At 44.8% G+C, this 15,553-nt stretch overlaps 2 protein-coding genes across 5 annotated transcripts in view; one reads left to right on the top strand and one right to left on the bottom strand.

Moving 5' to 3' along the window:
* tpk1 (thiamin pyrophosphokinase 1) overlaps positions 1-13,714 on the top strand; it is a 50,440-nt gene extending 36,726 nt beyond the window's left edge. For 3 of the 4 annotated variants that reach the window (XM_076051078.1, XM_076051077.1, XM_076051079.1), the window contains one exon: positions 13,204-13,714. In XM_076051078.1, the coding sequence (XP_075907193.1) occupies positions 13,204-13,349 (146 nt within the window). In that variant the 3' untranslated portion in view covers positions 13,350-13,714. Of the gene's footprint in view, positions 1-7,302; positions 7,491-13,203 lie in introns of those variants that run through there. The other variant, XM_076051080.1, reaches the window with a different exon arrangement.
* Positions 13,715-13,765: 51 nt separating this feature from the next.
* On the bottom strand, positions 13,766-15,294 carry sec61g (SEC61 translocon subunit gamma). Its single transcript, XM_076051081.1, has 4 exons — positions 15,135-15,294; positions 14,618-14,721; positions 14,395-14,497; positions 13,766-13,924 (listed from the first exon to the last, which is right to left on the bottom strand). Exons 2-4 carry the CDS (start codon positions 14,709-14,711, stop codon positions 13,915-13,917), a joined length of 207 nt encoding a protein of 68 aa, XP_075907196.1. The 5' UTR covers positions 14,712-14,721; positions 15,135-15,294; the 3' UTR covers positions 13,766-13,914.
* Positions 15,295-15,553: the final 259 nt, after the last annotated feature.

The following is a 15,553-nucleotide window of genomic DNA, read 5'->3' as shown; positions in this document are numbered from 1 at the left end:
TATTAGTCCCAACAGGCTTGATTAGTTTGAGTTTCTTGTATAAATTATCAACATACAGAGCCACAAGTGCATTCGATAAAAATGGGTGGACAGAGTCGAATAAAATGGTAAGCAGTGTAGTGGAGTCAAGGATCAATAAACAAAATAAAAATAAATAAATAAAGCTATGTAAGTTAGCGACATAAATTAGCTACGTGCTAACTAAAGTTTTAGACAGACAAAAGCGTGTGTTCCGGACTACTGATGCTTTCAGTGGCATCGCGGTGAGTCGTAAATGGGCGAAGCATCAATTTTTGAGTGAAGCTGCCTTTTAATAATGATGCCGCACTTGGGCGAAGGCGGAGCGGCGCGAGAGGAGCGGTCACGAAGGCAGCTTGTTGATCCTGCCTTTTAATTAACACACTTCCCCACAGCGACGATGCTATCGGGAGTCCGGCACTAAATAATGAAGTGGCTGCAGTGTGTTAAGAGTCGGGATGTAGATGGAATTTGTTTTTATTTTTTTTCCTTCATTTTCTTTCAACTGGCTGTTTGGTGCTGGCGATGATTTAGTGGGGAAGTTCACATCTTGCGCCACGCTGTCCTGTTAACACTTTGAGCGGGGGGGGGGGTGCTGGCTGACCGAATCAAACAGACTTCTGAGTGTGTTTTGCTCTTCCGCTCATCATCTGGACGCCCGGTTTATTTCATTTTTTTTTTTTTTTTTCAATCAGCATTTCTTATTCTCCCAGAGGTCTCTCGGCTCACATGCGCCGCGCATATGCAGCCAATGCATATTTGTCCTACGCAGTTGAATCGTGGAGGTCAGGCCTCAGCTCAGGGCCACAGCGTAGCACAGGGAAGGACTTTTAAAAACTCACGTGTATGTCTATGTGCCAGGCAAACCCACCGTATGATAAAGAGCGCATCCTCCCGGTTGTTTACTTTGAGGAGAGGGAGTGCGTCTGTGTCGTCTCAGCCGGGATTCGCACGAGCCAGAAAACTCAGAGGCTGGGGCGGGAAACAGAACATGCATAAATGCATGTGATGTTATTTGCCGGAAAAACACTTAGTTCTGTACATTGTGTGGTCAGTGCTTCAGACTCAGAGGTTAGCGTGAGATCCAAATATATGTTCCTGTCCCTCTGGACCTCGGAACACTTATTTCAGAGCGGTAAGCCACGCGAAGAAAAGTTTGGCTCCTCCAAAAGGCGGCTGTTCGTCTGATGTTTCGGGGATGCCGACGCACAGCAGGAAGCAGGATCCTGAAAGCATGTCATGAGCACGCAGGACGCTGCACACCAACCCACGTTACTCATAAATAGTCGAATTCTAATAAAGTCGGTTTCCGTCTTCTTCCTCTATCTTTTGATGTGAGATTTTTCTTGCTCTCTGTTCCTCTCATCATCCCATCGTCCTCCTCCGTGCTCACCTCCTCTGTTGTCTCAATTATTTGTCATCAGATCACAGAAAGTGATACAAGCTACAAGCACCATAGAAGTTTTTTTTTTTTTTTTTTTCTCTCACACAGCGCCGAGGCCGGAATGAATTCTTTATATTTTGTCAAAGGCACGCATTACAAGAGCCAACGCTGTTTGCTCAAAACCACGGCGCTCTTGACTTTTACCCGCTTGTCTCGGAATCCGCTCGACGGAGAGAAATTGCGTTATCGTCGCGACGCAAGAGAGGCCCCAACCTTCAAACCTTAAAGGCCCAGCGTGAAACGTTTCCAAGAGATCTATTTGCTCATAAGTTGAATAAAAAGCTACATGTGTTTGACTCTGTTTAAAAAAAGAGAGAAGAGGAGGAATAAACCCTGGGTGAATACAGCGGATGACGCTGTTCGGTTGTTCGGTTACAGACTAAAACTTTGGAGGAAGTGCAGCAACAATTGAGTTGCATTAAGTAGCTGTCAAGTAGACCACAGAAGTTGTGTCGTCCCGTTGTCCTCGCTCTACCTTTGCGGTGAGGCAGCGGACGGCCCGCAGCAAATGAACTGTTGAGAAGGGCTGCATCTAACAATTATATTTGCTGTCGAGTCGACTAATCTATTGATTAGTTTTTTCGACGAGTCACAATTATCTTCTTTATTTTCTATTTTGGACTTCTGTTTAACCTAACTTGCTTAGATTTTGACACCTCTGTTACGTTAAAAAATATATATTAAAAACAAATAATGACACACAAAGCATTTAAGTTATATTTTTCAATGTAAAGTATCATAGGTATATTAATTCACAATTTAAAGGTTATATGCAGTGTTTATTACAGTAAAATACCGTAAACAGATTTCCTACAACTTAAATATCGAATTACTATGCCTTGAATAACACAGTTGATAAGTGAAAGTGTTGCAATTCAGTATTAACGCGAGTACTGACGGGTTGTAATTCACTAATTACTGCCGTAAAATACGCATTTGCCTAAATGAACTATCGTTCGCTAAGCTAGTTTGTTCCATGATTTTCGGACGTGCAAAAAACGTAGTATGTATTATGCGTCATAGGCTGGTGATTAATTAACAAATAACCGTGTCATTCAAACTACGAAATATCCATCCTCGACGTGATTTGTGATCTCTGCGGTGCGTGACGATACAGCGACTCGGGGTGTCGGCTCTTATTCGCGTATCGCCGTAGTGTTAGCATGGAATGCTAGGTGAGCTTCACAGAGTTTGTACCTAACATGTTCCGCTGCTTAATTTTCTGTGAAATATTTCGAAACTTTCGAAACTTTGGGTCGACGTTTTCGAGCCTTTTCAGAGAAGAAGCCGTTCTTCTTCTCTGTTTTTGCTAGCATGTAAACAACGAGCGACACTGCCACCCTCAGCACTCAGTACAGCACTGCAGGTACTAATGATGACGTCGACTCGTCATTGCAGCCCTACTATTGAGTACGGAGAGAGAGAAAGCTTTTAATTCTGGCATCAGACAAGTGATTGTTGGGTTGTGTTAACTTGTACAGCAGAGCCAGAGGTTGTTCTGAGGGCTTGTTTTCTCCCCCTGAATATAATGTTTAGCATTTGCCGTCCCAGTGAGCAAAGCAAGGGCGAGTCTCACACACACCAACTCTCTTCCTTTAGCTCATCCAACGCTTCGGTGACCTGGTTTGCAGTATTTCTCGGCCCGGTTGGGTCATCGTCTGAAGACGCCAGGCTGGGGTCAAAGCGGCTTCACATCTCGCCGTAACTCATTCCTCTGAGGACCCCAGAGCGGCCGCGGAGGCGGCGCCAAGCAGGATCAAAAGATCGCCTCATCGGTTCGCGATCCCAATGCCCCCAAGTGATACCTGTGAGGAGCCGTTGTGTGGAAACAGAGAGAAAAAAATATATTTTCCTGACATCTTTGTCAGAAAAATGTGGCTTGAAACTTAATATTTGAATGAGGGGCGTTATAGATAGATACATAGATAGATACAAAGATCTACTCGCAGCAACATCCAGTTTTCACCTGAAAGTATCAAAACAAAACTTCACTCTTCTAGCCATTACCTTTTCCAAATACACCAGACCTTCATATCAAACGCACACAAACGCTCAAAGATGGCGTATCCGGAAATATAATTCCAGATAAATGTATATGTTTAACCTACTAAGGGGAAGTGACTCTAATAAAACTGGCCCTAATTCGAGCTATAATTATCTCCACCCTTTGAAAGCTCACAGTTTTTAATCCCTCGGCGTGAATAGTGAATGCCGTCGTGCTGAGACTGGGTTCTGAACAAAGACATCAAGGTGTGCGTTGGATTATGTAGGGGTTTGGGGGGGCCGGGGGGGGCTTTATGTTTTTTGATTTTTCTTTTGTTGTTTTGTTTTTCCCAACACTTTGAAAATTCTATTTATTTATTTGTTTTTTAAATAACAAAAAGGGGTGCGGGGGGGTAATTCACAGCCGTATTATCCCCTCTGCGGCCTGTTGCTTCGGTAGCGTTTTTGCTCCACTTTGGATGGAGTGTATTTTGAGAAACGGGAGGAAATGGGAAGACTGGCACGGCGCCGGAATTGTGCACGCAGGCCCCCCCCGCAAAGTGTGAGTTTTGTCAGCTTTCAAATCACAGCCGAGCCCCCTTTTCTTTTTGAAAGGGGGGGGGGGAGAAAATAATCAGTCGGCTTCTGACGTCTGTCACACAAAAGGTTTCCGTTTTTGTGACTGACGGAAGCCGCGGACGTGATACAAATGTGGCATGGAACAAAAAAAAAAAAAATCCTCACTCTTCATTTTAATGACTCAGCCACCTTCGCTCTGACAGCCGCATATTAAAAAAAAAAAAAAAAAAAAAAGCCTTTTTGTCCAGGGACAGACACGGAGCTGCTGCAGCTTCTGGCAACACGCGTGTGTGTGTGTGTGCACTTGTTTGTGCGTCCGCGTTGAAAGCTGCTTGGTCAATAGTGTTTTTCGGCTTAGCTTGGCGCGGATCACGTTGAATGTCAGATTTTGAAGAGCCGACCGTCCTGGGAAGAAACGTCCGCCGCCGACTTAGCGCTGCGTGGGCCCCTGCGAGCCTTTTGTGTCTCTTTTGCTTTGTGTCGGCGTGCGGGCGGGCGTGCGTCTGTTCACGTTGTTCATCCCCGTTTACATGTACGTACGTACATGTTTATTTTGTGCGCTTGTGAAAGTGCGTTTGCGTGCGGGAGCTCCACAGATGTCCCTTTTTTCCATTGCTGAATGTAAACACCGAACAGCTGAAGGGATTTTCTGTAGCGTTTCCATTCAGCAGGATGTGCAACTTTCTCGTCCTGACCTCGACTATTAGAATTTTGACTCTAAAAGCCCAGAGTGGTATTTATCATCTCTAAGTATTTTATTCTTGAACACACAAGTCAGTTAGTTTTTTTTTTTTACTTGTGGGCTTGATATTTTTTTGCAATTGTCATTATTGTGCGTTCATTTTGAACACCCATCATCTTCATATTAAGGTACGACAGCTCAATACGAGTCATATGTTTATGTTTATGCATATGCAATTGAATATTTAATCATCCGCAGTACACACGCATTCTTGCGGGGAGAAAAAAAAAATGTGTATCCACAAACTGCTACGCGATTTCTGCATCTCTCCCTCTTTCACTATGGCACGACAGTTAACACTGGTTTTTAATACATGGCCCGCGCACAATCTCCTGCAAACACACACGGCGCGTTTAAAATGTCATCAGCCGCGGCAAGGAGCCTCGCGGAGATCGGCCAGATGGGCTTCCTTAACTCGGCCTCCCAGAGCCGCGCCGCGGATTTCAGGTGCACGCTTTAACATTTAAAGGCAGCCACGAGCTGCCTGTGAATAAACACGTCTGGCGGCGGTGGTGGCGCGAGGTGCGGGCACGCGAAAATCCAGCACAGGTGTGAAGTTTGATAAATTAACGAGAGAGGGGTGTGGGGGGGGGGGAAATGGGGAGGAACGACGCGAAAGACAGATGGATTTCGGCGGCGGAGTCGCTGGAAGAGCCGCGGTGCGATTGAGAAATCTTAATTAAAAGTAAACTTTGGGCGAGAAGAGAACGCTCGCCCTCGCTGTTAATGAGAGCGTGGCTTGTTTATGAAATGTGAGCCTGCACAAACACGTCGGCATGCAAATGAGACGCTGTTTTTTGGGGGGGGGGGGTTTAAATAAAGACCCGCTGTACTTTTTTTGTAGGTTTGTTTTTATGGCCTGACACTCAACATGATCCACAATATTTTTTGCTGACTTATCCAAAGCAGCGTGCGGTGCAGGTATGGATTTAACCTGCCATTCCAGTTTACATTGTTTGTTTCTTGCGTCTGATCCATGGATGTATAATAAGAACTGGATGCCGGACTGGCATAAGGCTGCGCGCAGTTTTTCCCAGTGGTCACTCGAGGTACTGTAGCAAAAAAAAAAAAAAAAAAAATCCCATGGGCCCAAAAAAAGCCTTTTTCCCCATTAACCGCAATGCAAAAATAAACGCGGCTGACACGACTGTGACTTGAAACGCGATTCATAGCAAATCGTTCTATTGTAGATTTTTCAGTGAAGTTGTTTGAAAAAAAAAAAAATGACTAAGGCCAAAAAATCACAAGAAAAGAGTTTACGTGCAAAATACACCCAATGGATTTGTAAAACGCATCAGTTTGTGAGATGTGAAAAGATCGCTTTTAGTGTGTGGGCGCACAGAGCAACTGAATTCACGCAGTGCTTTACAGACCTCGTCCGCATCCGATGATTTGTTGATGATTCACAGAAAACTTTATTTTTTCTTTTCGACACAAATGTGAGGCCATACACGATTATTCAGTGCTTGAATGGTACACATGAAAAAAACAGATATTCCAGCCACGGAGTATAACACCTTTATTCACAGTTATATTACGCTATATTTCACTCTGCATCGGCAAAATATTCAACCCACGTCACCTGATGTTCTTTTTGTTTTTCCTTCTGAAATGTCAAAATAAAAGTTTGACGCTCCATACTAGGTTACTTCTTTTTACTTGCTGCCATGAGAATTCTTTTTTTTAAATGTCTTTACGCTATTGCACATCCTCTGATATCTCCCCACCAAAATAGAATGAAAGACAAGTAAAGCCAACATCAAGTCCCAGAATCCTCTCTGTTTGTGCCTTGTACTTGTGATCCAGCGGGGGTAAAGCTGCGGGCTTCTTCTTCTTGGTGCGATCTCTGAGAGGACCCAACAGGGCGACGCCATTAAAGTTCCTGCTCTGGCTACCAAGACGACTCCGGCCCAAGGCCGCTCTGTATTCCGGAGGTTTTTGCTCCGCGACGTCAGAAAGAATTTTTCCACGGTGCAGCAGCAAAAGAAAAAAAAAAAAACGCAGATAGATGTGTCGGACAAGCCGGGTTCAGCGAGGTCTCGCACGCCGTCCCTGCCGGAGGCGCACACACACACACACACACACTTTCACCTGCTGTTTTCCATGCAAACAAGCAGCTTTATCCCTTGTTTTTCATATCACGCTCTGCGGACAGGGGCCCTTGTCCTTATTTTTTCTGTGTTTTTTTTCTTGCAGGGACTCCGTCCGAAGACATCAATCTATTTTCTCTCTTCTCTCTCTTCCCCTGGCTTTTGTCATCGGCCAGTTTGCGAGCGCAAAAGGAAATGTCAAAAATTTGGAGAGGAAAAAAAAGAATCGCACTTATTTGTCAGGAGCTTTTATCCAGTCAACGGACTTCCCAGGCATGAGACCAGTCCATCCTTTCCTCCTTTTGCGTGCTCCGCGTTCCAGAAGGTGTGTCCTTAAAGCGAGTGGCGGTCTGCCCTTTGTGATGTCGCAAAAGACACCAGCGTTTTAACACCTTGGTCGTTTGTTTGTTTGTTTGTTTTTTTGTCCCCTTTCAAACATGTGGAAGGTGAAAGGTCAGTTACGACGTGGCCAGGCGACCTTGGTCTGCGTTTTCAACCTGCTAGGTTTTACGTTGCCGTGGAAACGGCTCGTCTTCCCCCTCTGAGCTCTCGCTAGACCAGGGGTGGGCAACCTTTTTGGATGCTGGGCGACAATGAGGAGCCAGAGCAGGAGCGGATGGATGGAGTGTTTTGGTGACCCAACTCATAGGAGAACAAAATATTTCATGGGATACGTAGAAAATGTGCTTTGATGTCTCTTGAAAATGAACAAAAGTGCAGAATATCTGTCTTTGAAGCCCCACGGTCTTCAATCTTTCTATTGAAATTACCGGAAATACAGCTATTTTATGACTCACTTACTTCAAGTTCTGCTGGCCGGATTAGCAAGCATCACGGGCCGCATATGGATCCCGGGCCATAGTTTGCACCCTACGCTGGCCCTCCTCTGACAAAACTTGCCTTGTTTGCCGCTCGTAAATCTGAAAAGCTTCGGTCCACGTTGAGATGGAAACTCTTCCACGCCCCTCCATTTACTCTCTCCCTGGCTCCGCCTCTTCCCGGAATGATGCCCCACCCCTTCCCACACTTCTCCCCCAACTCTCCTCCTCTCCCTCTCATTTCCTCTCCCCACCACTCACCACGGTCCGGACCACGGGAAAGGGGAAATGAAAACTTTCACACATCCCACGAGCATTCGAGAGCGACCTGATCTGAACCCATACTAGCCCCGCCCCCCTCCCCCTAGTGGAGCTGCAGCGGTGTGGGATCTTTCTTATCCTTTTTCTGTTTTGGTCCAAATATGATATGGATAATCTGCAGCCTCATGTGTGGAGGTGCTTGCTCTCACACAATATAAGCCGAAGCATTCACAGGCAGGATATTAATTTTCCCATCAGCAGCGGCGGCCGCGACCGCGGCCGCGGCCTCTCTCCTCCAAACATATGAAGAGCGACGTATCGGCCCCCCACATCTAAATACACCATTTCCTCCCCGCTGGGTATCGAGCAGCACAGCACTTGGACTGGAGACGAGTCCGTCCGTCCCCCCCGCCCCCCTGAAGGTCAACTCCAGCCGGGTGTTTGTCAGCCCGCGCTCTCCGCCCAGCCCAGCGGAGGCGCCGTAAACGTTTAATGGAAGTGGCTATCGTTGCACAGCAGATGGTGCTAACGGTGCCGCCGCGCAGCCGAGGCTCATGCGCCGGCCCAATAAATAGCCTCAAGATGTCAAGGGGAGGAAATGAAGGACACGCCCGTTTGCGAAATAACAAGCCGGTGTAACAGGAAGTGCCGAGATGTGCATGCATATAGTGTATTTTTTTTACACTCGGTTTAATGCTTTCAGTAACAATGTGGACTTGCTGGAGTTCTTAAACACTGACAACAACTTTACAGAAGCTCTCAGGGTTCAGACTTTGAACAAAATGTTCTCAAATTCAGCTCAGATAACTCTGACTGAACTTTGCTCTTTTGGTTTTGTTATTTTTATCATTTACTTTGGGGGGGGGGGGAAATACTTTTAGCAGCAGCATATTGTTTCTCGCTTAAATATTTGAAACCTCTTTTTGCGTGTGGGTGGAAAAACAGAAGTGGCAGAAGAGCGGGGCGGATCAAATTAGCGGCTTATTTTTACTCTTAGCCGGTTTTTCTTCCCGTAACCTTCCACTCAGTGTGTTTTGGACGCAACTCTTTCCGGAGTGCAGCCCCGGCCGCTTTCTCAGCTTCGCATTAGGAGCTTAAAATTGTAATTAGCTGCTCCGTGGCGATGCCGACTTGATCTGCACAGCCGCGCAACACGCGCTTTGGTGTACGTTCCCCATTTAGTTGCGTGTCTCCTGAGGCGGCTGGATTAGCGGCACCGCGTGCGTGCGTGCGTGCGCGCGTCAAAGTCCGAAGTGAAGCGTCCCGACAGAAGGGTGATGGCGAACCCCCCCCCCCCATAAGCGGGCCACTAACGAAGCCTCTCTCTCCTCTCCCCAACTCGACGCAAACGGCGTCCCCTAGCAGGACGGGCGACTTAAGCGATTAGCGGGAATCCTCCCCAGCGCAGCAATCCAAGCATTCGCTGCGACAACTTGGAGCCCGAGTCGCCCGGCAAGGCTTTGGAATTTGTCTGTCGTCTGCCGCGCCGCGTGGCCTTAACCCAGTTGTGTTGAGCCTCTTTTGGAACTTTGAAAGTGAGTTGGCCGGCTTTCCACGAGGTTTTTTGTTTTTTTTTTCATTAACACGGAATCGGCCAAAAGTGAAGAGCGCGCACACTTTTTTTTTTTTTTTGCCGCACTTGCGCGTGCCACTCTTTGTGATGTCACAAGGGGCACTATAGTCGCCATGTTTCCTCTTTATGAGAAGGTCTCTTTTAATCTGTGCGACAACTCTGGGAGAAAATAAACAAAGTCGTGGATTTCGCAAGAAGCCAGAATTGGATGTTGTTGTTTTTTTGCTGGTGGCTGCAAACAGAGGGCTAACTGCGCTGAGAGTCTTAATTGAACATGCTGGGGCCTCGCACAGTGGGAATCCAGGATGAAACGCACAATCCGCAATTGGGTGTCATACTGAACCTGCAGAGACTTTGTCACCGATTGACAACATGCTTAACCCGTGTGACAAAGCTGAAACTGAAACAAAAGCAAAAAGCTTTCCCTGGCATACGTGGTGTTTAAAATGAAAATGAAGTGCAACCTTTTGGACGTGGCCCCTCTTTGCTTGGGCCACAGCGCTCAGGTATCGCTGATAATCCGCCGCCAGTGTTACGCCGCTTAAAATGCTTCAGCCCGGCACCTGCGGCGCGTCATCCGAGAACCCGAGGCAGAAATAGTGCAACACGAGCCCCTCCAGCCTGTTCAGAAATGGCCTCTAACACCCATAATTCCCCTCTCCACCTGCCCGCCTCCGTTCTCCCCGGCGTCCTCCCTCGCTCTGTCTGTCTCTCTCCTGGGTAATTTGTTGTGTAAATATGGTCTACTTACAGCCGACGGGGCCCTTTCAGCAGCCGGAGCTGGAAATGCAATTACAGGCTGCAAACATCTCCATTGTTATCACCGGAGAGTGCAACGCTCATTTCGGTCCCCTCTGCAATGAGTGGACGGAGGGGGGAGGGGAGGGGGGCGTTATTGATCGGTATCAGCTTTGAGGAGGGGATTACTAATGAAGCCATCTGAAGTCCTTTTGTGGCCGGGTAAAGAGCTCCTCTCTCTCTCTCTCTGTCTCTGTGTGTCTCTGTGTGTGTGTGTGTGTGTGTGTGTGTGTGTGTGTGTGTGTGTGTGTGTGTGTGTGTGTGGCCAAATCGAGAAACTATTGCATCGCCCGCAGGTACATGCAGCTCTTTGCTGCCTCGTGTGGCGGTTTCACAAAGTACACCAAAATGCTTGAAATTTCTTGGGGTTTTTTTGTATTTCTTTGCGCAAATGCCCATTGTCAATGTCATATAGCTATTACCGCTCGGCACCATGTTGCACAGTGACATTAGGCACTTAATCAATGTCGTGTCAATGTTAAATAAACCGACTTTAATGTTAGTTTAAATGAAAAGGTGCGGGGTCTCATTTGTGTTACTTCCAGGAACCTGGATGTGGGCAAATTTTGCAAACCGCTTCACTGCAATTTCTTTTTTCTTTCTTTTGCGACTCGAGAAGTTCTCATTAGATTTTTATTAATAATGGCCCTGCGGCAAATGCAAATCTCCCATACACCCAACATGATCACATTTTGATTAAACGGTATTAATAAAAATGAGAGTAACTTGTTCAGGCTGTGGCAATAAATTCCTGTTCGCCTCAGAAAAGAAAAAAGAAATCATTCATGACAGGCGTCCAATAAAAAGGAATAAAGGTTTTTGGCTTATGAAAGAGAATCTTCAGAAGAATCTCGTCTTGATCTCTTTCAAGGACTCATTGTGTTCCCGAGGAAGCGACGACGATGTGCTCAGCCGCTCACGTGCAAGCCAATAATATCAGCCGCGGCCGGTCTACCCTGTACTTTGCGACTCCCCCGCTCACCTCTGTCTGTTGCTGCGCTCGTGTGAACTACCTGCAAACACACCGCCCCCGCGGAGGCCAGACTTCATGCCAGCACTTAAACACAGTTGGACATTATTCTCCAGTACCCTGAGCCACTGCGACTCCTCTGACTCAATTATTAAGTAGCCGAACTTCACACACAGCTTCTTTTTTTTTTCCTCTCTGTGCTCTGAGTCATGCTGGGCTGGCGTGATTTCAGTTGCCTTCTTTGAAGGAGAAAGTCTTCTTTTTTTTATTATTTTGTCCCTGTTTGATGTGTGCTCAAGGCACCTATGGACGAATACTTTTCCCTCTTTTTTTCTTGCTGCCTGCCTTTGCTCCTTTGTGTTCATTTTTTTTTTTTTTTTGTCCCTGCATGTACAAAGTGACTGGCCCTTACTTAACTTTTTTTTTTCAAATACGCACCAGCTCTTCATGCTTTTTCTCTCTAGTAAGCTGTTTAAACGATGCGATTAACAGGCCTCGCTCGTCACGTTGTCATGAGAAATACAGCGTGGGATGTATCGCAGCATCGGTGGAAATGCGTTGTGTTTGCGTATCTGGCCATTACTTATCTCCGTGTCGAGTTTTAATTTCTACTTTACTGACATTTTCAAAGTCTGGGGAAGAAAGTTGTACTTAGATATTTTGCATAAATAATGCAACAGAGTTGGCACGCAATTTTATGAAACCGGAGAAAATTGTCTGTTTAAATATTCCTGCACTCACAACCCTAATGATTCATTTTGACTTTCACTAAAGCAGCACTTTTTTTTTTATCTAATTAAAATCCAAGAGCTGTTATTAAAAAAAAAAAAACTACTATTACTATTTAATGTACTCCGGAGTCTTCTATTTGTCTGGGTTTTTTTTTTTTTTTATCTATCTTCATGTGGAGTATTCATTTATTTTAAATATCCACCCTGTTTTATTTCCAGATATGAATATTGACTTGAAACAAACTTTTAGAATAGATTCATGAGCTAGTCCCCCGATTTGACCGCTTGATGGCAGTATTAGCCCCAAATATTCTCAGGCCTCGGGTAGCGGAGTGCCGTCTGTGATACACACCCCTTCACAGCAGGCGGCGATCGTGAGTTGTAATGCTAATTGATCTCCGCCATTTGTCGGCATAGAAGAGGACCAGCAAGTTTATTATGCTCTACATGTGTTACCGACTTTCTGTCGGAGTATTCTCAATTTGACATATGTAAATTGAGTCCTTTGAATCAGTCAGTCTCAGCTATCGTTAACTATCTCATCAACACTTCTTTTTTCTTTCTTTCTTTTTTTTAAAGAAAGAAACCAACTGTATCTGATATAAACGGCTGGTGCTGAAATGTTATGACGTAAACCTTATTATTAATACATTCATAAGTGACTGAAGATTTTTAAGAGTACAGTGTTCGTTGTATTCAAATAATTAATAGTTTAGTTTTGATAAGATTAGATTAGATTATAAAACTTCACTTCCGGGTGTCTTCTTTTAATGTTTTTAAGATGAAAGTTATTGAGGTGTTATTTATGTTGGTACAGCGTCATGAACAATGGCTTCTTTAGTTCTGCTTTTTGAACGATGATGCAGGGTAACCACAGCGACAGCTGCATCATTATTTTTGAAAGCTCGAGTCCCTTGGATGGTTTTAATCAAACGCAACCTCAACGGCAACATTTCCCTCTCTTTTACCGCCACCTGCTGGTCGTTTTGGGTCATCAAACTTATTTTTGCTGGCGTGCTGTGATTTTTGTGGCCCCTCTGATTCGAACTGCACCATCTTTTAATTAAATGGATGAGAACGCCGATGTATTATTTTCGCTGTGTGCTTTACCACCAGTAAAATTGATAATAAAATGAAATCCTGAAAATGTATTCTTTAAATGTACATTTTCATTTTTTTTTCCTCTCACTGTCCAGATAATCAGGTCCTGCAGTTTGGAAAACTGGTGAGCACCTCCAACGCCTACGAGCCAGTTGCTCCTGGGCACCTCAGGAAGCCTGTCACTGTGACAACCGACCAGCCGCTGCTGTGGAGCATGGGGATACACAAGGAAGGAGAATGACAAAGAAGATGGGAGTAACTTTTTAACTACTGAGCTGTTCGGGGGGAGTCGCTCTCTCCCGCAGCGTGATGTGTCGAGATAAATCCGAATGCACAGCTACACCTTGATAAATATGATAAAGACAAATGAAGATGAATATTTTATCCTCATAATGGAGACGATGTTACCTCTCATGGACAATAATTCCAAAAACATTATTGCACATTATATTTCGTATAATCACAATTACTGCAACACGTAACTAATTTGTGTTTTAAGCTACAGTAAGTGCAGTTTTTTTTTTAATTGCATGAAGAAATACGACAAGTGTGCCTTTCATTTCAAAAAAACAATATATTGTACATGTATATTGCTTTGCACAGAAATTCAGGAAAAAAAATAAAAGCCGTTTTAAAAGCAACAATGCGTCACGTGTGGGTTTCCATTTGTTTTTTATTTACACAGCAAAATACAAATGTTGTGCACAGAATGTAAAAATGGCATCACTTGAGTCCCCAACCACACCAGCCCCATAACACTTGTCTCCAGCCCCAGGTATTGAAATTTGAGTTTGCTTGATCAGGACTTAACCGCCACTGGAAAAAGAAGAAGATGGGAGGGAAGCAAGTTAGTGGTCAGACAATCTCACATTATGAACATCTCTCCCCTCCCCCCCCGTAGGACTTCACTTTGATGGTGGGTTTCATATGCATCAGCGGCTTCAAATTGTTGATAGAATTATGAGCCTCAATTTTAAATTTTAACAGGGAAGACATTGGTTAATATATAACTTCTAGAACCTATAAATGCATCTTCCATATGTGCCATAAAATGAGGACGACAAAAACAAAGCAATGATTAGATTACTCAAGCCTCCAGAGAACCTAACGTTTGGAGTGAGTCAGCCACCCATTCAATGCATGGGAGATAAACACATTTCCCCACTGAATTCATAATGACCAATCAGGTTATCGCCTCTTCACAGAAGTTGAAGTGCATCAGCTCTGTACTTACACTGGACAGAAATCAGACAAACAAAGCAACACGTAGCAATGCTGTTACTTACACAATGATGTTGTTGATGGGGATGTGGATGAGTTTGACGAAGAATCCGATGAAGCCCATGATTGCAAACCCGATCGCTGTGGCCATGGCGATTTTTTGGAATTCTAGGGGCAGGGAAAACGAGAACATGAATCGTTTTCAGTCATGCCAACATTGCCAGTTTTAAAAGCTGAAAAGCTCGCTTCTCCAGCCGTGTACAGCAAATCAGGGGAGTGGTACCTTACCTTTCCTATCTGGTTTGGTGCATCTTTTGACGAGCCTAATGGAATCCTTGACGAATTGCCGGCTGGGCTCAATGAACTGCGTTACCTGATCCATGGCGTTTGGGCTGTGGGCACAAATCAAAAACAAATCACGTTAGCAGCGTCCAGCGCTTGGGCACCGTTCACTTCTGTGCTGACGTTGACTTCCACAGGCTGAGACTTGACTGCTAACAGAGAGAAAGAAAGTCCCCAAACTCAACAGACGTTCCTTCACATTATTAGATAGAAATAGTCTACAAAATGTTCTCACTTATAAAAAATAAAATAAAAAAATTTCTGTGTGTTGGCTGGATTTCCATTTAGTTAGACAGTAATGGCTAGCTAAAGCTATAGTAGTGGGAAACTATTGAGGTCGACGCTATGTGTCGTTAGCTTGTGATGCCGCAGATTAAACAAACATAATATGTATACAATAGTTAGTATACTAAAATGTAGTGAATAAAAATCCAGTAACTTCATCAGAAATTGTGCGGTTTACCTGTTAGGGTCGCTTTACAAGACGAGTCAGTCCGCCGACTGAGGGACACGTAGATTTCAGGCAGCTTGGTTGTAGAGAAGAGCTGACGTAGACAATGGTCGCGCATGCGTGCTGTCTTTCTCTGTGGTGCTCAATGCTACGAGTCTTTTCCCCGCGCTGCCATCTGTCGGTGGGAGAGTACGTTTTAAATTTTTAAACCAAACGGAGGCCTTTCAACGTAGCTTCAATTACGAGCAGAATTATTTTTAGATAGTTGATAGTAGTCATAGCTTTTCCAAAATACATACAAAGCCACGCACTTGTATTGAACTGCTCCTCGGAGAGTTTTAAACGTAGTCATGTAGCATTGTGTCAGTCTTTTTTTTCTTCTTTTTTTTTTAGACACAGAATTTAGAGGTGACCATATTACACACATTTGT

Source organism: Nelusetta ayraudi, unplaced genomic scaffold (genome assembly GCF_046127955.1).
Source record: "Nelusetta ayraudi isolate G7.1 ecotype Tasmania unplaced genomic scaffold, CSIRO-AGI_Nayr_v1 ptg000132l, whole genome shotgun sequence".
In the NCBI taxonomy this organism is placed as follows: Eukaryota; Metazoa; Chordata; class Actinopteri; order Tetraodontiformes; family Monacanthidae; genus Nelusetta; species Nelusetta ayraudi.
Note: the sequence above shows the minus strand (reverse complement) of the source record. Positions and strands in the feature narration are given on the sequence as shown.

Bases quoted from the DNA above. Each gene is read 5' to 3' on its own strand.
- sec61g (XM_076051081.1), bottom strand. From the start codon at position 14,711: ATGGATCAGGTAACGCAGTTCATTGAGCCCAGCCGGCAATTCGTCAAG. The intron at 14,498-14,617 runs GTAAGGTACCAC...CCCTGCCCCTAG, and splicing joins CACCAAACCAGATAGGAAAG to AATTCCAAAAAATCGCCATG.